Source organism: Echeneis naucrates, chromosome 17 (genome assembly GCF_900963305.1).
Source record: "Echeneis naucrates chromosome 17, fEcheNa1.1, whole genome shotgun sequence".
In the NCBI taxonomy this organism is placed as follows: Eukaryota; Metazoa; Chordata; class Actinopteri; order Carangiformes; family Echeneidae; genus Echeneis; species Echeneis naucrates.
In genome coordinates, this window is record NC_042527.1 from 7027724 (window position 1) to 7053052 (window position 25329).

General features: G+C 40.6%; 1 protein-coding gene across 1 annotated transcript; it reads left to right on the forward strand.

The window, feature by feature from the left end:
• Positions 1-294: 294 nt before the first annotated feature.
• On the forward strand, positions 295-21322 carry slc1a7a (solute carrier family 1 member 7a). The gene is made up of 11 exons (XM_029524555.1): positions 295-435; positions 5727-5806; positions 13321-13536; positions 16039-16081; positions 16637-16868; positions 17092-17191; positions 17540-17773; positions 18657-18851; positions 20398-20532; positions 20774-20873; positions 21056-21322. Exons 1-11 carry the CDS (start codon positions 295-297, stop codon positions 21320-21322), a joined length of 1743 nt encoding a protein of 580 aa, XP_029380415.1.
• The last annotated feature ends 4007 nt before the right edge of the window (positions 21323-25329 follow it).

The window sequence follows — 25329 nt, forward strand, 5'->3', positions numbered from 1 at the left end:
TTTCATTTCAATTTTTGCCCCCCTCCAATAACAGTCACAACTTTTTTTTTTTTTTTTTTTTAATCTTTTTCTGTAAGGGTTGTTTATTCTTTCACAATCCCACCTTCATCAGCCTCGCCCTGCATCCATCCGTCCTGCTTCACCTGCTGTGTGTTCTTCCAGTGCACTGGGGGCTGTTGGATCGGTCCTATATGGCTAAATAGGCCATAAAAGGGGTAGTTTTCTCTGCGGGGGGGTCGCAAAGTTGCAGTCAGGACCGGGACAAACAGGAGGAGGAGGAGGTAGTGGTGGAGAATGGCGGTGGCTCTGGATGAAGTGTGGGGGCGGGTGAAGAATGTCTGCAAGCAGAACGGACTGCTCATCCTGTCTGTGCTGGCCGTGGTCATTGGCTGCCTGCTGGGCTTCTTCCTCAGAGGCAAGCAGCTCTCCGAGCAGGTCAGTTGGTTAAAATGCCCCCTCACCCATGCACCCCCCCCCCACCTGCACCCCCATCCCCTGACACACACACACACACACACACACACACACACAAACCACCTGCCTTCCTGCCTTCCTGCCTTACCTGCTGGCCCCCCTCAACTGTTTAAGTGTGACCACCACCTGTGTCCTTTTTAAATGGCAGCATGGATTCAGACACCACATCTCTTCAAACAAGACTATTCGATTCAACGCACTTCGCTCCTCCAAGCTCCTCTGCACTTCATGCACTTCACACCAACATTTTTTTTTTACACACACAAACACATGAACTGCCGTCTCTGCGTAATTAAGAATCTTTCTGCAAGCAAGCCCATCTACGGAAACACAGTTGCCATCAGCACAATCAGCCACAGTAGAGGCCACTAAAAGCCATTACAGCACTGAAGGCTTCAAGTATCAACTATTTTAAATAAAAGAATAAGAAGAAAATCAAAAAAAAAAAAAAAAACAGAAGAAAAGCATCCCACTAAAAACGGCTAACTAGTTCAAACTCATCCAAAGGTCGGTTTGTGTGCCAGAACATGCACATAGTAATGGCATAAGGCACAGTCAGGAGCAGGGAAACGCTTTGAAAAGGTTGTACACAGATTGTCGGTACAGCCTCTGAGCTAGACTCAGAACATGCGTTGGAAGGGATTGTCATACTGGAGATTACTTGTCAATCACTGCACCGAGACATCATGTCAACAACATACCATTCGTGTTGACTTATATAATTCACACAAGACTGACAGAGAAGTGGAACTGAATCGAAGTAAATTTAGAAAAATGCCACAAGGTTGTTTCGACAATTGCAAGATTGTTCCTTTAACTACTTTGGGTCAGGCATGGCTTAAGTTTTTGGAAGAAGGAAACAGAAAACCTCAAACAAGATTTATACGATTGTAACAGAACAGCACAGTAATGCATTTGAACTTGCGGGTAGTTTTTTGGTTTTTGTCCAAACTTGCAGACTGTTTTATCTTCTTTTAAGCATTAATGTGCCTGGTCCTTAACCTTGCTGTTAGAGCTGACAGCAGAATATGAAAAAGGCTATATTAATTCATCCCCCCACATGGTTTGGTTCCTATAATAAGTGAAAATTGTCTGGGAAGTGGGCGTTGAATTAATGTGAACATGGTAGCTCCCATTAATTCATGGTCCTGTTTCTGTTTGCAGCAGGACGCAAAAAGAAGAGTTCACAACAGATTACAACAGATTAACAAACGATTTTACTTTATGAAATTTGGTGTCATTTGTTCAGTGGTCTTGAATTTTTGTGACAATAAGCCTGTTTTACCCTCACCAGGGTCACGCACAGGCTGCTGTAGGCTGTAATGAGCGCGCCATCGAGCCCACAATAACAATGCAAACATGCTGATTAGATTGTTTTCAATAGGCTGGCTGAGCATGTTAATGATGCTAACATTTATATTCATGTTAGCATGAAAGTCTATTAAGTGAAATTTCAGTAAACCATTCAGTCATGCAAAAATTTCCCAGCTCAAGAAGGAAACATCAGGTCTTTCGTTGTGATCTAGAAACATCAATTACACTTCATTGATATAGCCTATTTATTCTGCTATGCAAAACAGGAGAGACATAAGTAGAATTAGTTTTTCACTTCTTTTGTCCCAGTCAGTGAGTGACAGTTGAAGTAAATGACGAGTAATGAAACAGTACAGATGAAAGCATGGAGCTTTTACGGTGGACAAAGCGTCTCAGTCAAAAAACACAGGAAACTGGCCCTGTGCTCAACAGGCTGGACAATCTGCACATCCTGAGCCTGCCAACATGGATTTTACTCCCTCTGCAGGGAAAACAAACCCTTTAAAAACATCAGTTGTTTTTTTTTTTGGTTGTTTTTTTTCCCCCCACTTTCAATTTTGTATCCATGGCACAATAGGAAAAACATTTTGTGCTGTCAGGGGCACTGTGGTGGATTTAACTGCGACTGTGTGACAGCTGGCAGGCTGAAGGTGAAGGCCATGCTGAGGACAATTAAGCTCACAGTGCATTCATGAACACAAGTGTGTGCATGCATGGGAGTATGTTATATGTTATATATGGTGCTATTATGGTGTTCTGGCTGATATTTTCTATGTAATATGCATTAACACATTCAATGAACTGAGGATAATGGACCTGGAAACGGATAAGTGATTGAAGATTGGCTATGAATGAATGAGAAGGATGTTGGTTGAAGGTCTATATATTTTTTTCACTTAATTTCAGCTTTTAAGACTAGAATTGGCAGTTTGCGACTTGACACAGTTGAACTCTATCAAAAAATATTTTCTTCATTAATGTAGAAGAATTTATGAAGAATTTAACCCTTCCATAGCACAGTTCAGAAGCAAATGAATCCTTTACTTTAAACTTTATTATTCAGCTCATCTTGTATTGAGACCATGGATGAAACGTTTTGAGTTCAAAATTTATGAAAGTGGAAGCAGATATTTTTATGTAACTGTTGTATTTTATTGAAAGCAGTCGCTGACAAAGAGACACTTTCCCACAGCCACAGAAAATGACAAGCGCATTTCTCAAGAGAAGAGCATCTTTTATGAAAAATAGCGCCCTCGGTGTCCGAAACATTATTTCATACAGTCCAGATGCACACAAATAACTTATAGGAATAATGCCAGTGTTTGTGTGCGTGTGCGTGTGTGTGCGCACACCAAATATCTTCACGCAGGAAACAGCTTGTGTGTTTGTCCCAATGTTGGCAGATGCCTGAGGCAGCTGTTTGTGCTTCATGCGCACACACAGTACAAACCCACAAACACATGTAGGTGCACATACACACTTTGAATGCTATGTTCAGAGAATGAAATGCAACCCTGAACATACTAAAATACCCAGTCCACACACACACACAAACGCACAGTCAGTCAGTTAGCCTAAAAGCACCCTCACTCAAAAACGGAGCCAAAAAGCTTTTACCGTTCCATCATCTCACTGCACAGATGTGCTGTACTTAAATTTCAGCTTTTTATTTCCAACTCATCGCCTTCGCTTTGTTTTCACGCGTGGCTTAGTCTTATCACAGCATATTTTTGCTTCTTTTCAAATGTTACCTACTAATGTCATTCAGAACAGATCAAGCAAATTTTGCATGAATTTATATTTTCTGACAACCTGATCTATATAAAACTCTCCTTTTAGCTGTTTTCTTCTTCAACTCCTATTTAAAGTCAAAATGCTGTGTACACCTACTTGTAAGTTGTATTATTATTAGTAGTAGTAGTAGTATTTGCTTAAAACAACTAACTACAACTTACAGCAGTTGTAAACATCATCAAAATTATAACCACTGACACTATCTGGTAAAAAAATGAATAAATAAATAAAATAAATAACCCGTATTTTCTCTGTGATTGAGGCTTATTATGACCCATATAGTTGCATCTCATTAGGCAGTTTTTTAGTGGCCATACTGGTGGTGGTTGTTAGGTTGTTCAAAAAAAAAAAAAACAGCACATGAGTTTCCTGCTTATTATTCTTCCCATGACAACATAGATTCTTAAGGAGGAAATCGTTCCAATCATTGCGTGAACCACCATTTTTCTTAAACCTTTCCATGTGGTTGTTTTTTGTTTGCTTTTTTTTTTTTTTTTTTTTTGGCCTGCCCATTACGCAAGCTTTCTAATGCATTTCCATTTCTCTGTAAAGCACTTAGTTATGACCACAGGTGCTTTAAATAGACGCACAACATTTCTGACTCATGGACAGCTCTCCAAGTTTTCGCCCATCTGGAAGTCCACGCCACTTGATTTGAATCACTCTTGAAAAGAGTTCCTCCTTGCAGATAGTGCAGCCCCAAACCATTATAAGAGTATAGTATAAAAACAAGAATGCAACAATCTACAGAGCGGCTGCTTGTTCAGATTGTTCAGTCTTACATAAGCCTGAAACAATAGTGACAATTACCTCTAACCAATCAGTCTGAAGTATTTTCACTTTTCATATTGCTGCAGCAAAGGCACCACCAAAACAGGCAGCCGGGAGCCACAAGTGGAGCCGAGTAGAGCTGAGATGACACCAAACAGTGGAAAAGGGCTCGTTGACTTTTCTCTCCTTGGAGCATCACAGCTGGAATGTTAAATGACAATAAATTGAGTCACCTCAGGTCGAGCAGACACAGTAATCACACACTCCATCTTTACCACCCCTTGAGTATTTCAACACGTTCAGCTGTGATTTAAATATCTCCTGCCGTTCATTAATGTGGAATAGCCCAATCAGTGGCTCCACACAGAACAATAGTCTGATAAATTCTAACACTTTACCAGACTTCTGTCACCTGCTTCTCATCTCTGCTTGAAGCTGTTAATATAACGCGCCCAAGTGCTTCAGCTGTCAAGTTGCATTGCAGGTGATGTACTCCCAAGGTTCACAGAATGAGGAAAGGGTACACTAATTTGCAGCAGTAGCTCTTACTGGAGGGCGATGGGCTTAATTAGAAGAGGAACTGTTTTAGTGTTCTTTTCTTCTTCTTCTTTAACTAAGTGAAACTAACCTTTGGAACTAACCTTTAGGAAACTACAGCAACAAAGCCACGTATAAGCTTATGGCAGCAGGGAGACAGTGGCAGATGATTGGAGGACGGCCATTCTTGTTGTGTTACGAGGCCCATGCTTTCTGCAAAGGAGGACGATCTAAAATTCAGCACAAAGCCATTGCTTAAGTTGCTCTCCAATCACTTTTACTGTAGTTGCAGGTTTTACAGTGTTATCTCTTCCACAAAGAGACAGGCCTTTTACAGCCTGGCTCAGAGGAGCATCTTATTGTGATTGCAAATGACAACGCATATCTCATGCCGCGCTATTGAGCTACACATGTCACTCATGTGAACAGGAACTATGCAGTTAACCAAACAGTTAAATACTCATACAGTGTATTTTTTCTTATTTTGTAACCTTGTCTCAAGTAGACATCATGATCTCTAAACTTCATGAAGTCATTTTCTTTGATTCCCAATCAAAGCTGCATCCATCCATGCTGTAATTGCTAAAACAAACAACAAAAAAAAAGAAAACAAGCAACTGCTCTTCATCTGGATTTGTCATGCGTTAAAAACTGCTGCCTCCTGTCATCTTTCTGGTCCAACAATATACTGAGAAAATATGAATATTTCCACGATATGCAGGAATGGTGACTAATGGTGATTAATCCACAGATACCCCGTGATTCATCAGATTAGATTTTTATTTATCATTTTACAGCCCTGATTATAAACTATGTTTTTCTGCTGCCATCTGCAGGAGGTGAAGTACTTCCAGTTTCCCGGGGAACTACTAATGAGGATGTTGAAAATGTTAATTTTGCCCCTCGTTGTATCCAGGTAAGAGCAACACACACAAACGCATCAACAAACTGTTACATGCCAAACTTGAAGAGCTGTGTGCACCAAGCAGTGCCCAGCTAAATGCCCTAATTGCCCCAACAAATCATTGGCAATAATCACTATCCAAAACATTCAAAAGTTCAAGTTATATATCTTTATATCAAGCCGATATATAGTTGCATATCGGCTTGATTGGCTTGGTCATATGTCAGTTGAATACAATCGTTATCAGCCTAATTTGTTCACATTCAATTTTAGTTTTTGTGACATTCGGTCTCTGGATCTGCCGGAGTTATTTGTTTATTTTGGCTACATGTAAATTGGAGGTTTTTTGCATCAATTATTATTTTCAATCACCTTCACAAAGTAGCATCTAACTGGTGAGCTGCATGCATGTTTTTGGTAGTTAACTTCAGTTTAAGAGCTTCTCATAGTAATGGGACATTGCTCTTAAAATGAAATGCATCCTATAAGATCCTATAACTTTAGTTGGGTAACACCAAACAGTTTGTGGTAGTTCGCAGTCCTAAAGGGCACTCATAGGGTTCTTGTTAGCCATTATCTTTTCAATGCTGAATTTGACCGAATTCAACGGCGACGTTACCCGTGAAGAGGAGAGGTGTATCGTCGCTGAGGGCATCTATGCTGCGGTATCATCTTCTGGGTACTTCTAGGTAACGCACTGTTGCCTCTCTCGTGAAATTACTTTGAAAATGTGCCATCTGAGGAATCAAGGCTGCTGACCTTTTCTTTGTGATGAGATTGAATTTCAACAACCTTGGAGCTATTTGAATGCTCTGCTGTGATCGTAGGTGTTCTATCAGACTGAGAATGAGCTTCAGAGTTTCAGAGAAAATATACATTTTTGTCCTCATCAATCTACATGTGGTTATACAGAAAAGTAAGACTTTATTGGAGAGACAGCATGAAATGTATAAAAAGGAAAAATCTCTCACCACGGGGTCCATTTAATTGTTTGTCGTTGCCTAGTGCCGTAAATACACCAAGTATTGGTGACATGAAAGTACTTGATTTATTTAAATAGAAATTCGCCTTTGACTTAGAGCCCCGGGTTCTGGGAGCAGATCTCTGGGGAACAAAGGGAATTTTGTTTTTTGGTATCTCACCTTTCAGAAATGAGGGCTTCCTTTGAGACATACATAGGAAATGCTTCAAATCAGGATAAAAGAAACAAACTGATGGATTTCATATATTATGGGTTTCACGTATAGTTTGACATATTCATAGACTGCATATTTTGTCTGGAGACTTGTTACTCTGCCTGTCTGCCCGTGTGAGAGCAAAACCTAGATGACCATTTACCTTTACAAAACGAAATCAAGGATTCAAAAGTAATGTTCCTATAGAACTGAACCTGTTGCCCTTTTGTAGCTCTGTATCCATTCTCAGTGGCATCAAAGATGCCAGATTCTCCAGTTTGACTACTTAAGCTCCAAAGCTCTTAGTTGCCTGCATGAGGTCAGTGATGTCCAACATTCAAAAAAACCCTCCCAAAACAAATCATGCAAACGCACTGGTTACATGCAGGGTGCTTTGTGCAATAAGCTACTTACAATCTATGCAACAGCAAAGACTGGATGAGAAGTTAATCCTCCTTTCCTCTCTCTCTCTCTCTCTCTCTCTCTCTCTGTTTATTCTCCCTCATTCTCTCTCATTCTGTGTCTGTATGTTTCCTCCCCTTGCCTTTTTCTTGTATATCTCTTTTCTTTTCTTGTCTTTTTCTGTGTAGTTTAAGTTAAGGGGTTATTAACAGTACGTATCTTTGCTTCTGAGCCTGCTCGTGGTCCACTTCCCATGTATCACAGATTCAGAACAGGAGATCACTTCAGGGCAGGTCCCCTGCCAAACGTGAGGCACGTGAGGGCAAGAGATGTTAATTACATCTAATCTGAAACGGCGCATGCAGGCGGGGGCCAAACGTAGTCGAACTAGCTGCTTCAGAACACGGGAATGTAAAAGCAATCATGGCAAACATTCAACACTCAGCATGAGTTCAAGCTGCTGGAGCACCTGTTGAACATTCAGCGTCCTGCCCAAGACCAAATAAAGCCACAGTTGATGCAGAGAACACAGTATTCGCTCACACAACCGTTTGGACTGACCACTATCCACCTGCTCCCGCCCACTTTGCACGTCCGCACATTGCATCTTCGGCAGACATGAATACCAATGTACAGCAGAAAGCTCTTCTTAGGCTTTTCTCTCTGTCACAGATATTGCAGAATGCATATAAACTGAGATGCACGGGATGCCTGTTGGTTGACCAAGGCCACGGAGCAGCAGGGCTTATCTCGGGGTGAATGTCCGCCACAGCCCTATAGCCTGCTTGTCCCCATTTTTGCCCCTTCCAGGGCCATCTGCACACCAGCCAAAGCAAAAACCAGATTATCCCATAAACACGTCATGCAGAATTTAACCTCTGCTCCTTGAAGATCAGAGAGACTACAGACAGTTGTGAGCAATTGATGGTACAAATACATATTCCTTTAATGGTCTTAATACATTCTTTCATTTCCTTCTTAAAAAGTTTACAATAAGTGTACAGTATTAAACAAGATATGCTATGGTGATGTTTATTCTTTACTTTTATCTATTTATGCATGTCTTTTATATTGAAATAGGGAAATATTACACTGACATTGTGTTTCATTTTAACAGGCTTTAATAGTGCCATCAACTAAAACAATACACTATTGAAAACTATGGACTCGGTGCCTGAGTGGTTTAAAGCACATATGGGGGCCCAGGAGGAGTATCTTGGTGACTTGACATCCTGCTTGAAAAAGAGGAGCATGCCTTCCCCAAGTTCTGTTCAACATTCAATCACACACCAAGCCATTTTGTCAGCCCAATTACAAACACCGGTGGCAAGTCAGCATAAAATGTACTTTTATTGATCTTTGTAAAGAAAATTTCAAGTTAAAGAGCCTGTGAGAAATGTGATGAAGGTCATTCAGCATTATGGGAATAGCATGAAGAAGCTAGCTTTGGCCACAGTTGTCTTCATAAAGCAGCACTGAGATACATGCATGGTCTAGTTTCTTGGAAGTAGTACAGTAAGTGTTGGGGTGGCCTGTAAGTAAAAGTGGATGGTGGTCAATAGGATGTTAAAGGAATGGCAGCATGAAAGTTCAAGTCTGAAGATGTCTATTGGAAATACAGTGTGCTCTTACTAAAATATATAAGGTTGTTTGAAAGAATAGGAGGTAGCTTGTAGGGGTGTTACCTATCTCATGGTTTAAAACCGATAAATGACAAAGAAACATATCTGTAGCATCATGACATGTCATGAATGGAGGGAGATGTGTTTTGCTGCTAAGTTACAATTTCATAAATTCTTGCACTGGCTGCAGAATTAGTTTTTGCCCTTTCCGGGAAGCAAAAACTTGGCATCTGATGTCACAGATGTCTGCTCAATGTCGCTGGTCAGCTCAGCAGGTCAGGCAGTGGAGTCAGATGAACAAGAGGTTTATAGAGAATTTGTTGTCTTAATCTCAACAGAGACACAGAGAGAGAGGGGGGGGGGGTAAATACGCAGCAGTGAGAACTTCCCATCCTGACTGATCCTGATGGCCAACAAGTCACCAAGACTAAATCCTAATATCTGTCTGAGTGCACCTTCAGTTGATTTTGTTTCCTGCTGTACCGCTTTTCCACAAGTTTTCACAGACCACAACCAATAAGACGTGATGACACTGGTAACATTAATATGGACCAGCACTGGCAAAGCTGTGGAGAAGATCTTGATTGAAACTGTTCTCCCCCTACTTCGCTGTTAAAAAATCCTCTAAGATCAAACTGTGAAATTGTGTCGAGCAGATCGTCCTTGTTGCTGTGTATACTTGTATACTGAAATAATAGCCGTGGCGTCACCGATACATGCAGTGGATGGCATGGATAACTCTTCTCCAAGGAGTCTCAGCCCTCTCTTTTTCATGGGGATGTGGGATTACTGTAATGCTCTTGCCCAGCGAAGGTGCAGCATGGAGAACTGTAAGCCCCATATGGTCCACAACTCTTGTAGCACATCTCCCGTATATGCTCCTGAAACCTCGCGAAGGAGGCAGCCAGTCTGCGATTGACTCACTGTAATCCACCTCGATTTAGAAATAGGAGAGAATGACAGAGGTGATTGTGCTGGCACTCAAGTGTTAAGATATTCCACAACTGACACACAACAGGTGAAAAGCTTTCCATTCCTGCTGCTCATGAGCCATTAAGGAGTGAAAAGACAACTCAAGAAAAGATGCTTCACTTTAGAGAGGTTTTCTTTTTTCATTTGCCACAACCTATGTTGAGTGATAACAAATATAATCTAGACTTTTTATTGATTAAATTTAATCTCAAAAATTGATATGTGTATAGCTTTTGGTCCTCCTGCATCTGCTGTATTGCTGGATATAAATGAATGTAGCAAGATAACTTTCTGATAATATAGCACATCTGCTTAAAATGGTTCCCTGAAGTAGCCAAAAAATGTGAGTGTAACATTTAGGTTTGGGGCTATTGAGCACATTGTGTATTTGTAGCACTATGTTCATGCATGAATTCATCTCTCATCTCCTGTTGAACAATAACGGAAATGCAAAACAGTTGCACGGATGGGGTGCTGGAGTGATGCTGCGTTTCTATCTGACGGTATGAGTTTCCTGATTGCATACTTTATATTCCTTTCATATATATGTGGGTGAGATTCAAAACAAAGCATCTTTGTGAATATTCATCTCGCTCTATTATTCCAGACCAGGGAATAAAATAGAAAAGCCCAGCACTAGCAGTCCTTTTCTACCAAGAGCTGGGGTAATAAAGGAACTGGGAAAACCTCTGAATAATCTGCCAGTGCTTCGGCAATTTGGGATGAGGAAAAAAAATAAAGGAATGCTTGTTAGTTTAACAGGTTAACTTTTCAAACCGAGTTCTCCACACTTCAGAGGTTTTCATCAGTTTCAACAGTTTCTGCCTCCTCCTTAGTGTATCACAGCATAGTTTCTATCAAAAAGATGACGCTTCACTGCATTCCTGTGAGATTGAAACGTGCTGAGTGGGGAGGAAATGTGGTAAATGTCGTGGTAAATCTCCGGAATAACAAGTGTATTTCTTTTTGTTCTTCTTTCTTTTTCTTTTTTTTTTTTTAAACATGATCTCCTGGCTGCCGTCTACTTTCTCTTAAAGTTGCAGTATGAAAAAGCAGCGATAAATTGCACAGAGCATCTGGATATACAATACAACACATTTCAGATTTTCCTTTTAATCCCTGACCAGCGTGGGACAAGCCCCTTAGTTATCTCTGCTGCAGCTGTACTTAATGTCAGATGTACCAAAGGCTTTAAGGTTGAGGCTGTGTGTCTCTCTGTCTCTATTTCAGTCTCATTATAACACCCTGTGGATGCAACAAGCAGGTGGTGGAGCACCTTTCTTAGTTAACAGATCAAAAGCAATGCAATGGAGAGAATTACTGTAATTTGTTGCAGTCTGTAATACCCTGAATAACAATTTACATCAATTATTTTCTGGCCATAGCGAGCAAACTCATGTTGTCCTCACACTTACCTGCCCATCAATGGTGCCATTTATGCTCATTTACACATTTACATGTGCCAGAGGCAGCAATTTAATGCAAATGAAGTTTAACAGCCTTTGGTTTATTTATGCCCACTTAGTTTTTTCTTTTTCTTTTTTTTTTCCTTTTCTTCTTTAAGACACGTGAAGGAAGATGTGAGCAGCACTGATAATTGGGGTTAAACGGTCCACACTTCCTTCCCAGTAATAAGGAAAAGAAAGAAAGAAAGAAAGAAAGAGAAATCTGTGACTGGTGGTGCCTCCTTGGCTCCATTTGCATGTCCTTTTTCTAACGATATTAGCCAAAATTACAGACAGAATGAACCAGCATGCATGTACTATAGAGGAAAGAAAGCTGCTGCAGTAATACAGAGCCAGCATCAAATTGCCTTGTCTGGAGTTTCCCTGTATTTCCTGTGAGAGCAAGGCGCAAGTCACGATCACAATAATTGCTGTGGCACACACTACCAGTCCAAAGTGTGGGCACACTTTCTCATTCAGAGGAATAGTTTGAACATTGTGTCCAAACTTTTGACTGGTAGTGTGTGAGAGTGAGATCGCCACCAACAAACTGCATGTGATCAAGTTGTCTATCTACAAACTGGAAGTGAAATAACAGTTCTGTGTACTTCTCCGGATGGGTATACAGGTGATAAATGCATCAAGCCTAGCTGGTTCAAGATATCTTTAGTCATCTAGCCTGTAATGTTTTTAGGGAGGGCACCATCCACTTTTTGACTCAAGTGCAAACAGCCTGTTTGCATGAAGGATAAATGGTGAAATTTCAGCTGCAGCAGAGCTTCAGGTGAAATCGCCAACAAAAGATGAAGAAGAAGAAGTGGACATTTCTTTACTTTTTTTTTTTTTTTTTTAAACAATCCTTTGAAGAAACACTGAGAAATTGTATCCGATTTTCCGGGGTATCTCTTAAAAAATGTTTCTTTCCCAGTAGAAGTTTGCTCAGATGATCTGGGGACATGTATTGCTAACATTTGGGCAGTAGCATATACATCTGTATTTGACAGCGTGGAAAATGCCGGGTCTTGATTTCTGCTTATCATAATGACTCCCAACATTTTCATACTGTGACACATCGGGAAAATCAAATGCTTTCAGACGATTTAGCACATGAATTTAAACACACACACATTCGCATACTTTTTTGTGCTCTTGTGATTTCATCTCTCAGTCCAGCTGCAAAAAATAAGAGACTTTCTCTCAAACATTTCATGAGACGATAAAGAAAGTAGTGACAAGATGCTTGCAGGCAGTGGAAGAATCTCCAGCTCCAACGCTCGCCAAGTCAAAACAGATTACATTTTACGACACGGAGAAAATCTTGTCACCCCAGCTCAGGAGACAGCGTAAAAAGCTCTCCTCTCGCTCTCTCTGGCTTCTCCCTCCTGCTCTGCCATCATCCTCCGCGCACTTCACACAAATAACATCTGGCTGTATTCCTTATGTTGTCTATACCAACGGCAAATGGCATTCATTTACATTGAATGCTATCGTTTCAGTGTATTTGTGTGCAAATTACTTTTTCTTCTTCCGTTTATATTTCCCATTGTCTAGTCCCTTAGTGATGGTATGGAGAAGGAATAGGTACAAAACACTGTATGGCTTTTTTTAAATGAAAAGCCAACAAGCAGGTGGCTGAGACACAGACATACTTATTTCCCAGGAGATTTGACGTTCATTTCAAATATCAATGAAGCAAAATGTATTCTAAAGACAGAGGAGCTATAAAATTGCATTTAAACGCATACACATCTGATTTCTGTTTTCATGACCCTGCAGCTTCGTTGTTTCGTTTAATGACACCTGCGTCCATTTTTGAAACTGACGCAGCTCAAAGGCAGTAGGCTGCAGCGGTGTAGTCCTCCTCCACGTCTAACATGAGCCATGTATGCATATGTTTTTCTGTTCTGCAGTTTGATGTCAGGTCTAGCCGCCCTAGACGCCAAGTGCTCCAGCCGGCTGGGCATCATGACCATCTCCTACTACCTCTGGACCACCTTTGTTGCTGTGGTAGTGGGCATCATCATGGTGTACATCATCCACCCAGGTGGAGCTGCCCAGAAGGAGGACTCCGAGGAAAGCAAGAAGCCAATGACCAGCTCTGCTGACGCTCTGCTGGATCTCATTCGGTAGGGGACATGTCATGTTTCTCCTGTTGCGTAAAAAAACGCATCATCGTCATTATCATACATGCTGGAGACCAGAGGTTTAATAAGGCCTGTCAACCCCTTTTTTAAATTATGTTAAATGCACAATAATGCCAGTATAATGCTTTGCTGTATTTGTTTGGGTTGTTTTTTTTTTATTATGCAGAATCCATGGTGCATTTTGCATGACATCCTTCCATCTTATATACTGCGGCTTCATCGTCGCTCCCAGCTCTCAGAAACGAAGAGAAAACATCTCAATCTTTTACGGTGTAGGTTTTGCTGTTTTCTAAAGGATCCCAGTCTGAGGGTCTTGACATCTATAAGACCGAAGAATTAAAGTAGCAGAAAATTTGTGCAAATTTCCATTATCCACTGAACCTCTGATGGACCAATCAGAGAAGGATCCATTGCTGTATATTTCAAAGTAATGTTCATATTCGCATTCAAACTCAGCTTACAATGGATCACAACCCCAAAAGGTTTAATCTTGTGCTCTCCTGTCCTGTTCCTGCCTCTGTGAATGAGTGCAGCCTGTGTTGTGTGTTGTCATATATCATACACACATATCCACACAGATGTATATGGTTCTATGGGAAAAAGAAAAACACATAAGCAAGACCTCTCGACAAAGGTTACACAAGGATGTTGTAGAAAGGCTCGAGGTCAGGGCATAAATCCTGGAATCTCGTGTGGCAGTGGGTTATTATGCTAAGCTAATTATCAATGCTGAAGGATGAAGGTGGTGTGTTAGAGGTCACCCTGGGTCAGTCTCACTGGCAGAAGCTCTGAAGAAGAGACAGTGTGTCAGTGTGATAGTCGGTCAGTGTGCTCTGTAGCACAGAGCTGCTGAGGGTCACACCCTGCTCACTGGATATTTAACTCCTTTATGCCAATTTGATACAAATGCATAGCAAATTATAGAAAATAACAAATATGTGTTTATGTTTAAAAATATAAGACTTCTTCTTTAAGGCATATTTTCATATTGTGTGGTTTTTTTGTTTTGTTTTGTTTTTGGTTTTTTTTATGTAATTGAAGAATTTCAGTGACAAAATCAATAAATTGTATGTGAGCTTTTTTATTTTTTTTTAAGTGGAGTAATAAACTGGCCAGGCCATGAAATCCAACTATGCACTGATCATTCGGCAATGGTGAAGCTTGGTTGTTCATGGGATCTCAGTGCGTGTGTGTATGTGTGTGTGTCTGCGCGCGTGTGTGTGTTTTACAGAGCACAGCTGTGCTTTGGATTTATCTCGCAAAGCTTCTTTACAGCCTTCATCTATCAAGCAGGGATACTATATCAGTACACTCACAAATGGACCTTTCTGACTGCAGTCATGGTGTGTGTGTGTGTGTGTGTCTGTGCGTGTGTCTGTGCGTGTGCGTGCTTGGGGGCAGGGGGCAGCAGCACACAATGTGTAGTAAGTATGTATAATGAGGACAGTATGTATGAATATGTGTATACTTGGATTTATTAGGGGATCTGGGGTCAGAGTGTCATTAGCCTGCTTTTCTCTGTCTTAGACACGGAGCAGACTGCTGAATGGCTAAGTGGTCAAATCCGTGGAGAATACTCAGCTGCAGTCCAGCGGGGGTGCAGCATATATGTTAAAAATACGCTTCTTTGACGTCATCCTGTTTAATTCAAAAGCTATGACAGACCAGAAAATACACTTCTTAATCTCCCTGCATACAAACTGTACTCTTTAAATTCTTATTGTGATTTGAGCTCTGGTTCGATATGGGTTTACAGTCAGGGCCACAGGAATGCTTTGGAGATTCTGGAGGGATCGATAGACAATATATGTCAGCCTGCAGCACAGACTGAGGATATGTCTTACTATCCATCCTCTTTTGGGCTGGATCAAGCCAGAGAAAGTAAATGTGCTATGTAAGTCATATTCAGCCAACTGAAAAAAAAAATATATATATCAAATCATGTAAATTGAACTAATACATATATAATATGTCATCAGAAGAAAAAGAAGTTTAGACTACACTGATTGTCCAACTTAAAAATGGCCTGCCTTGATTAACGGCAATAGAGTGAGAGCTTGAATCAACAGGCTCTCACACACAGACAATGACAGTAATAATATTCACACCAACAAGCAATGAAGAGCTTTGAGGCACATGCAGCGTCATGTGCCATTTTATCTTCGTTTGATGTAATTACTCCTGGCAGGCAGAACTCTCACAATGTGTTTTTGAGATTTGGTTGTTAATGAAGTGACACTTTGCTGCTGGCTGGGGAACATTCAGATGATAATGAACCAAGAGCAACGAATGAATGAATTATAAAAAGCACAGGCCGTTTAAAAAGGAATTCGGCTTTCAAAGGATTCCCGGTTGCCAATATTATTGCTCATTATTTCATCATATCATGTTAAATCAGAACCATCTTCATTTTAGCCAGTGTTTAATTCATCATGCACACCTGCTCTCCGATGTAGTACCTAAAGCCTTGTCTTTCTTTCCCAGAAACATGTTTCCAGCCAACCTGGTTCAAGCTACATTTCAGCAGGTAAGCCAAAATAATAACAGCAAAATACCACATTGGTTTCCCTGCTGAATAAACTTTTTTTTTTTTTTTCTTTTGGTTTGTTCTTCTATCAAGGTGAAAATTAGATGTTAGTACAGCCTATAGGAAAATAAATATGTATGTAATACATATGCAGAATCTCTACCTGACACACATTTACATATCTACATATATGAATATTCAACCTTCAATATTAGACCTTTAAGATGTATGTATGTTTATATTGTAGACATGTTAGCCCAATAGCCTGGATCCATCCCAAAGCTTCTAAAAAGTTATTGATATGTTTTACAAATGGGCTCAACTAATCACATAACTCCATAGAAATGTTTTAAAACATCTTGTCTTAGTAAATTTTAGTTTACTAACTAAAATTAGTAAATAAATTTAACATATTTGTTGTTGTAATAATAATGTGTTTCTTTTAATTCAACAGAATCTGTTGCTTTGCTTTTATTGATGGTTTGGCGTTATAGTTACTCTGCTGACATTCTCTTTTTTCCCCCGTTTTTTTTTTGTTTTTTTTTTTTGCAAAAGTATCGAACCCAGAGAGTCCCAGAGCTCATCCCCAAACCAACGGTGGCTCAGCTCTTGGATGAGACCACCACACGCAGGGTCTACATCTACGGCATCCAGGATGATAACAGCACAGATATCCAGAACTTCTCCCTCGACCTCACGCCTCCGCCTGATGTCATCATGAAAACATCCCCCGGAACCAGTGAAGGCATGAACGTGCTGGGGATTGTTATTTTCTCTGCAACCATGGGTAAGAGGTTGGCATGTGCAATACACAACCCCTACAGAGTAACAGTCACAGCACGCACACCCTGATGTGTATATAGGTTAATGTAAGTGTAATTGAGGCAAATTTCATCGAACCTTGCATGATGGAATAACGCATGTTGTGCAGTGTGCCTTAGTTCTGATCGGTTCATTAAAGAGACATGTGGTGTTCTTCCTTTCTTATTCGTTTCATTTTCTTCATCCAGGAATAATGTTGGGAAGAATGGGACCCAACGGGAGCGCTTTGGTCAACTTCTGCCAAAGTCTGAATGAGGCTGTTTTAAAGATTGTTGCCATTGTCATCTGGTAAGAGTTGTAGCATTTACCAAAATAAAGCACAGTTTTTCCTGTTCCGGGTAATACTTCAAATCAAATATTTTAGCTCAATAATAACATGATAAAAGCTAATAGACCATCAGAGAATGAACCCTTACACCACCATGAGATTGGCATATCTAGGTTTTATAAAAATATAAAAAAAACTGTTAGATGGTCCGATTTATTTTACTTCATATTCAGTCTTTTTTTTTGCAACTACGGCAACATTGTGTGTACGTCACACAGTGACAAGAAAGAGTTATTGACTTGATAAATTCTAACATTTTCAGAAACCCTGAACAAGAACCCGATCTTCACTTCTCCCTCTCCCCTCAGGTATTTCCCCTTCGGGATCGTGTTCCTGGTGGCCGGAAAGATCCTGGAGATGGACGACCCTTCGGCCATGGGGAAGAAGCTGGGCTTTTATGCCATCACTGTGGTAATGGGTTTGGTGTTGCACGGTCTCTTCATTCTCCCAGCCATGTATTTCTTCATCACGAAGAAGAGTCCCATTGTTTACATCAGAGGCATTCTGCAAGCCCTGCTCATCTCCTTGGCCACTTCATCCAGGTGAGCGTTTCCAAAACCAAACTAATCAAGTTGGGTTCATTTTTCTTTGTTTGTTTTCTCGTCCTCACATGTCGCAGTTTGAGCTTTTTCCAGGAACACACAAATGAAAACATGTAATGGTGATGTTCCCATCAAGATAATCACCAAAACCAACAATGCAATGAGTCCAAATAATAAATATGAGCCTCAGCTGATGGCTTACCAAAAATAACAGGTCATTTAGAGTTGTGCGGTCTGCGCTGATGTGTTGTTGGTTCATCCGGAGCAGATAATGGAATTCACCTTGAATGAAATTGATGTTTGTGAGGGTTTAACCCTTCCTACCTGCACTACACCTCAAGGCTGACCTTTTTAGTTTGATTGGACATATATGGGTCTGCTCAAATAAAAATAAAATGCTCTTTCAGTAGACCAAGCAGTATTATTAGTGATTTCACTTTTTCCTACATCTCTTTAAATGTTCTCTGGTGGATGATAAACATTTTGAGACGGTAAATATTAGTTTTTTGGGTTACCACAGTGTTTCAACTTCCACTAACTGGCCCTGTTCAAATCAGGAAAAACACAACCAGAGCAGTTTTCTATCACAACACTAAACATCGAAATATATATGAATACATAGTTGACTTTGAGCTTTTTGTATTATTGTTATGGAATGTATTATCTGCATACATATCTGTGTACATGTCTTTCAAGAATGAAAGCATGAAATGTCCCTCCACCACCTGAGCAAGCTATTTGGCTAGATAACTATTTGGAATAATCAAACGGAGGAGAGATTTCAGTCTCACATCTATAGAACACCTAATTGCAGCCAGTGTGAGAAGCATTTCAGGGTGTTTGTTGATAGTCTGAAGAGCTCTGACATCTGTTTCTGCTGCAGCTCTGCCACTCTGCCTATCACCTTCAAGTGCCTCCTTGAGAACAACCACATTGACCGACGCATCATCCGCTTCGTGCTGCCTGTGGGAGCTACCATCAACATGGACGGCACCGCACTCTACGAGGCCGTGGCAGCCATCTTTATCGCCCAAGTGAATAATTATGAGCTCGACTTTGGGCAGATTATAACAATCAGGTACAGTGGCCAGGATGTTTCAAACTCCTAAAAAATGTAAATGTGTTTAAACACTCAAATTAACAGTCTCGTTACAACCATTGTAATAATGAGATGAGATGAGGGGGGTCAGAAAAAGGTAGGACCTTAATCACACCTGTAAAGCTTTCTAAAGCTTTTTTCATGGCAGCTACCACAATTTTATTAAGAGTAATAGATGGCTTAGTCTGACCAAACAAAAACTGCAATTCTTGAGACTGTGTCCAAACAATCCTCATAAGACTACCATATTAAAATGTTTATATTTACAACAGAGGTGAACATATTTACAGTTTGGTCAAAAAAAAAAAAAAAGTCTCAGTCTTGAGATCATTTCTCCCTTCATGCCAAAAATAAACGGGGTAAAACATTTTTTTATTTAGGCCTTTTATTAAGATTTAATGTTCTGCCATAACTGTAAAAAAAAAAATCACGAAAAACTTTTTAAAGTGTGACATTACAAACAAATTTCCTCTGGCTCAGAATGGTGTAGACACCATGGTCTGAGTGCAACGTGTGAGTTAATCGTCACACTTTTAATTCTGAATTAATAAAAAATATTATGGGATTTACTAGAGACACATATATGTAAATGTCACAGAGATTACCCCTCATATGAGCTTCTTAGTCTGATCTGATTTCTACTAAATCAGTCTAGAAGCCCCGGGGACACAGACAGACACATAGACAGACTGATTGCACAGACAAAATCACCCACAACAGCCCGCCAATTCCAACACTGCATAACTTCCAACACCAGGTAAATGAGCCCAGCCAGGTCTAGAGAAAAGTCCCCCCTTCTCCCCCAAATTGACAACATTTTCTACCATAATAACATTAAGCAGACCTCCCCTCATGGCTGCGGTCTGTGCCCATTCCCTCATAATCCCTCAGCGGTAAAACCCATATGACCTGCATTACTCATCTCCCTTGTCACGGCAGAAATCTAATAATTTTCCCCGCTCTGCGTCCTGTTCCCGTGCCGTATGGCTGCTGACCGTGGAGCTGCTCCATCTCCATGCTCAGCGCATGCAATCTTATCATCACACCCTTGTCACAAACTCCTCAACAGACACTGATTTGGATCTACATACTTACATATCTACAATATTTAAGTCACCAGTTTGTCATCACATGCATTCCAGCATTCAGCATCTCATTAAAACTGAACTGTGTCAGGAAACTAAATGAGCATTACAAGAACTCAACAATGTAGAAAATTTGTTCTAAAAACTGCTGTGAACTTGTGTTATGGCCAGTTTGTGTGGAATGTGTGAAGAACACCTTGATATGCAGCAGAATAATTATGGCTGTCATTTAGATGTAGCTGAGGCATAACAATAATATTGCACTTAAATATATGTACGAAGAAGCTAAAATGTTTAAATGTAACATGATAATCCAAACTCAAGTGAGTGTTAATGTAATGTAGTTCTTATTTTATGAATGACTGCTCACCTCACACACACTTGTTCCTCCATTTTATAAAACAAATATTCTATAAATGCTTCTCTGTCTCTTCTCCCAGCATCACTGCCACTGCAGCCAGCATCGGTGCAGCAGGCATCCCACAGGCTGGACTCGTAACCATGGTGATCGTGCTGACCTCAGTAGGTCTGCCCACTGACGATATCACCCTCATCATAGCTGTTGATTGGGCTCTGTAAGTAAAGGTTAACAGTCAAAGCTAACAACTCAGGAAATGTTGATGACAGTTAGCCGTTTTCCAGTGAAGTTCAATCAACAGCTTTTTCCAGGGAATCCGATCGGGCTGTAAACAAAGAGGAGCAGTCCCTGGTGTCATTTTACACATTACATACCTGGAATACTGTAGCATTTCAGCCTCCGTATTCCGTTAAACTGAATGAAACCCTGTGAATGACTTTTGGTTTTATATAACGTAGGGATCGATTCAGGACCATGGTCAACGTGATGGGTGATGCCCTGGCAACAGGCATCATGGCTCACATCTGCAGGAAAGATTTTGTCAAAGAGGGTGAGCAGGTGAGAGTGCTCAATGGATTCTGTGGTTGCAGATCATTCATTTACTGTTGATTCTGGATTATTTTCAACCTAATCTTCATTAGACAGAAAGCTAGAAGACTGATGTATTGTTGAAGCCGTATCACCCCCTAAATCAACCAACTGATTGAGATGCTTCTCTTTCTTTTATTTGCATTCACCAGGTGCCTCTGATCTGCGAGACTAAACCCATGATAAGCATCCAGCAGATGATGAACTACCAGAATCAGAAGAATGGCTGCTACCAGCCGCCTCCACCGGGCAGCAAGCAGGACCACCTCTCCCCAGATGTAGCTCGCCTGATCCAGCTCGAGGAGGGGATCCGGCCGACAGAGAAGAAGAAGCATGCTCACGCCTCACATCACAAGAGAGAGCACAGAGACAAGGACCACTGTTCCATTGATATGAACGGGCTGGAGACTAATGTATAAGTGCAGCTGCCCTCCCAGCAGCCAGTGGCACATCCGCAGCTTCAGGGCCAGCAGGAGAGGAAGAACAAAAGGAAGAAAAGGAGCTGAGATGACTAAGATCACATATTTTTCTCCTCCTGGTAGGAGAGTGGCCCAGAGTGGAAGAATGCAGGAAAAAAGACTTTTCTTTTTTGCTACATAACCTAAATGATGACCCACAATTGATTGTGTATGTTCGTGAGTGTACATATTTATCAGATGTGTTATTTGGTACAGGAGGTGAAAGCGTGCTGCCCTGGCTGACAAACATTTTAAACCAGGGAACTGAGCTATCTCTGAAGAACCCTATCCCTCTGAGGACCGAGGAAAGAAATCATCCACTCATCCAGTCATCCATTTTTTTTCACCATGATCTGGTTTGGTATGTTTTCACAGATTTACTAGGTTTTTGTCATTGTGTTCTCCAGAATCAGTAAAACGCACAACAGAGAGACAAAATGGGACAAGACTGCGTAAATGAGCAACAAAGATCGCAAATCTTTCCTCTTTGCCTTAAACGCTCAAAGGAGAAGCACACGGGACCACAACGCCACTGAAACATGGCACAACACAACACGACAAGAATATGTCATACGCTGAACTCTGTCCAAATGTATGTGATATATGTTGTACATGTATATGATGACTTTAAAAAAAGTATAGATTTTACTATCATGTTGGTATGTTTCAAAAGCTGCAATTCTGTAATTGAAAACAAACACTGTAGTATAAAATTTCTAAAAATGTACCAGCTATGTAAAAAAAAAACATTGAGAAATGGAAAAATATATGAAAATATAAAAACAGTATCATGTTTGAGTTATTTTTCTAAATGCAGTTGTAATAAAAGCACAAGCCATTAAATGAATGAAAGCATCAAGTACTTAACATTATTTAGATATCTTTTTCTCTCTTAAAGCCATAAATAAAATGTAGCTCTTCTTTTATTCACCTGAGCAATGGTCTTTATCATGCATGAATAGAATTCCCAACGTGAATGGGAAATGTCTTCAGTGAGGAGACTTAGAAATAATTCCTGAGTACTTGTTACATCCAAGTGACGTGTTCTCGGGAGTACTGATTATAAAAAAATGTGCTCATACTGATCTGCCATGTGTCCACTCTAACAATGAAGCTTAGCTGGATTCACTCAGGAAGAGTGCAGCCTTTATTCCACTTCCATTCACAAGTTTCTCATTCTCACCGTCTCTCCACCTCCCTGCTTCTTCTTACTGAATGCCTACAAGCAACAAGCACGTCTCAACCAGCCAAACGTGCTTCTAGTCAGAGTGTGAGATGTGTTCTCCTCCCTCCTGCTGACAATTGTCTCCTCAGCACATTTTGCTACAACCCTCCACCATCTTCACATTAATAAAGATCATTGAAAATATTCCTCAGCAGATCTCAAGCTCGTCTTCCCATCACCACCAGGGAGCCCCAGGGAGAGGGATGGAGGTCCCTGGGCTTAGTACAGCCTGACCCCCTTTTCAAATGCGTTGACATTACAAAGTTGTCCAATTGCTTAAGACATCTCACTTCTCTTCTTCTGTTCTCCACATAGCAAGAAAGTATATTGATGGACATTATTTCTCCTCTGAGTGATATAATTGCCAGTTAATTATTTCAAAGACTTCAGCCTTAAGCATATTGTTAATATTTTGTCCTTTTTCCTCAACAATGAAGGCATAAAACATTTTTTTCTGATGCCACACAAAGCCCAAACAGTTAAACAGATTGAAGCACTGATTTAATACACAAAGCCCACACAGTGACCATAACTGAGTGCACATACTATATCAGAAACGGTAAAAACAATGTTCAGGGCATCTATCTCTGGAAATGTGTATTATAAGTGAGAAAAAAAAAAAACATGTAAGGTGATATAATACTGATTGTACTGCACGCTGCACCTGCCGCAAACAATCAGCTTTTATGTCTGAATTCAGCACCTGATACAAGAAAACAATGAAACGCACATTACCAGCTGTTCTGCCTGAATAAAACTTCGTCATATACCTCCTGTCCCTCTAAAACGATTTCCCTCAACTCATTTCATTTTTCCAACTTTTAACAACCTGTGCACTCTGAACTGGCTCATACTGACTTCATCATTAGCAAAAAGTGTGAAAGGTTGTTGTTGTTGTTGTTGTTGTTGTGAGGAGTGCATTACAGTGTGTTGTGTGTTTTAGTGAGGGAAAATGTGATTTGAGTTACACAAAAAAAAAAGAGTACATGAGAAATGTAACTTGTGTCTAACTAGGTGCAAATAGTTTTATGTTTTCAGAAAAGATTCAATAAATGAGGCCGCCTAGCATTTGGTTCAGAGAATGGGCTTTAGTGTTGTAGCAATTCAGTAAAACTGTAATAGCTATAAAAGCCATGATGTCATGGCTGCCCAAAGAACCTAATGCATTGTCATCTTACCGTGTATTTATTGTGCAGTTCTTACATAATTACCATTGTGTGATAAACTGTCATCTGTCCAGGGTGTACTCTGACCTGCTGGGAGTGGCTCCAGCCCCTCCACAACCCCTTAAGAAAAAATTACATGAAATAATTTAATCCTTTTTTGTCACACTATACCGTACAATTTCTTGAATGCTTAATCACCTTGAAACAATGTAAAATAAAGCATTCAATATGCTACAAAGCTAAAACAGCAATCAGTAATCATCACAGGAAGGTCGCATTTTATAGACAAGTTTTAGGATGTTACTTGTCAAAACCTCGAGAAGTAGGAACAAGAAGAGCCTTTGAATGGTTATAAATTCCAGAGAAACAGCATCACAAGGCAACCTAAAAAAAACACATTACATTACACTGACCAGACTGTCAGAGACAGATTCTAAAGACAGCGCACAGCCTTTTCATGTCAATAAACCCATGTCAGTGTCAATAAGATAGCTTTGCCTCCATAAGAATAAAAGGTACACAGACACACACACACACACACACATATATACATTTGATTGATTGTGATCTTTGATTAGTTGTATGTAAAGAAGCATTTAAAAAAAAAAAACCACAACCAATCATCAAAGCTGCCTGTAAAACTGACTGTCTGATGTGGAGAGGGTTAGGGTTAGGGTTCGTGCATCCCTCCCTATATATTCATATTTATATATGTGTGTGTGTAATATATAGCTCATAGCTCATAGTAAGTGCAAGCTGCCCTTGCAAAGTTAACTTCAGGCAAACCAACCCTGAAACTCCTCTGCTAACACAACTCACAGCTTCACTTCACCCCACAGACACACACATTAGCATATCTGCTAGCAGCACATTAACCTCACTGCTAATGGTCAGTGAGACAGGCAGGCAGCCATGTAGCCTGTGTGGCTACTGGATGCTGGTCGTTTGGCCAGCTGTCTACCTGGCAGATGGACGAGGTGGGGGATGGGCCGTCCAGATAGGAGCAATTAGGAACACGGTCTGGACCTGGCAGAAGGTGCACCGGGCAGAGTGGCTAACAGGGAGAGCCGTCTGGATCAAGTAAAAGCAACATGCATGCTGACATCCACTCACATGTCTTACATTTTGTCACAGTGCTGCTGCTGCTGCTGCATGCTAAAATCTTCAAACTAATCCTGTCTCTGAGTTCTGCAGGGGCTCCATGAGAGAGAGCCATAGCCATATATATATATATATATATATGGTCTGCATATGCCCTCAGTTAAGCAACACAGGGGGTCAACATTGTGAGATTGATGCTGTTAAGAGTCTTGCAGCTAAATATTTTATTTCAGTGCATGTGTGTGACCATCACCAGCCCTCTCTGGAAGTTAGTTTGTGATCTTTATTGAGCGGAATGACCTTTGTGTGGCAGGAAGGGCAGTGCTACACCTCAGTGAATACAGGGGGGAACAAAGGACAGAGAAGATGTGGACGGATGGAGAGGGGATGGGAAGCAGGTGGTGCTGGGAGGAACTGGGGGAATGGAGGATGCTGTGCTTCTCCTGTTACCTCACACAGCATTAAGAGAATCCAGA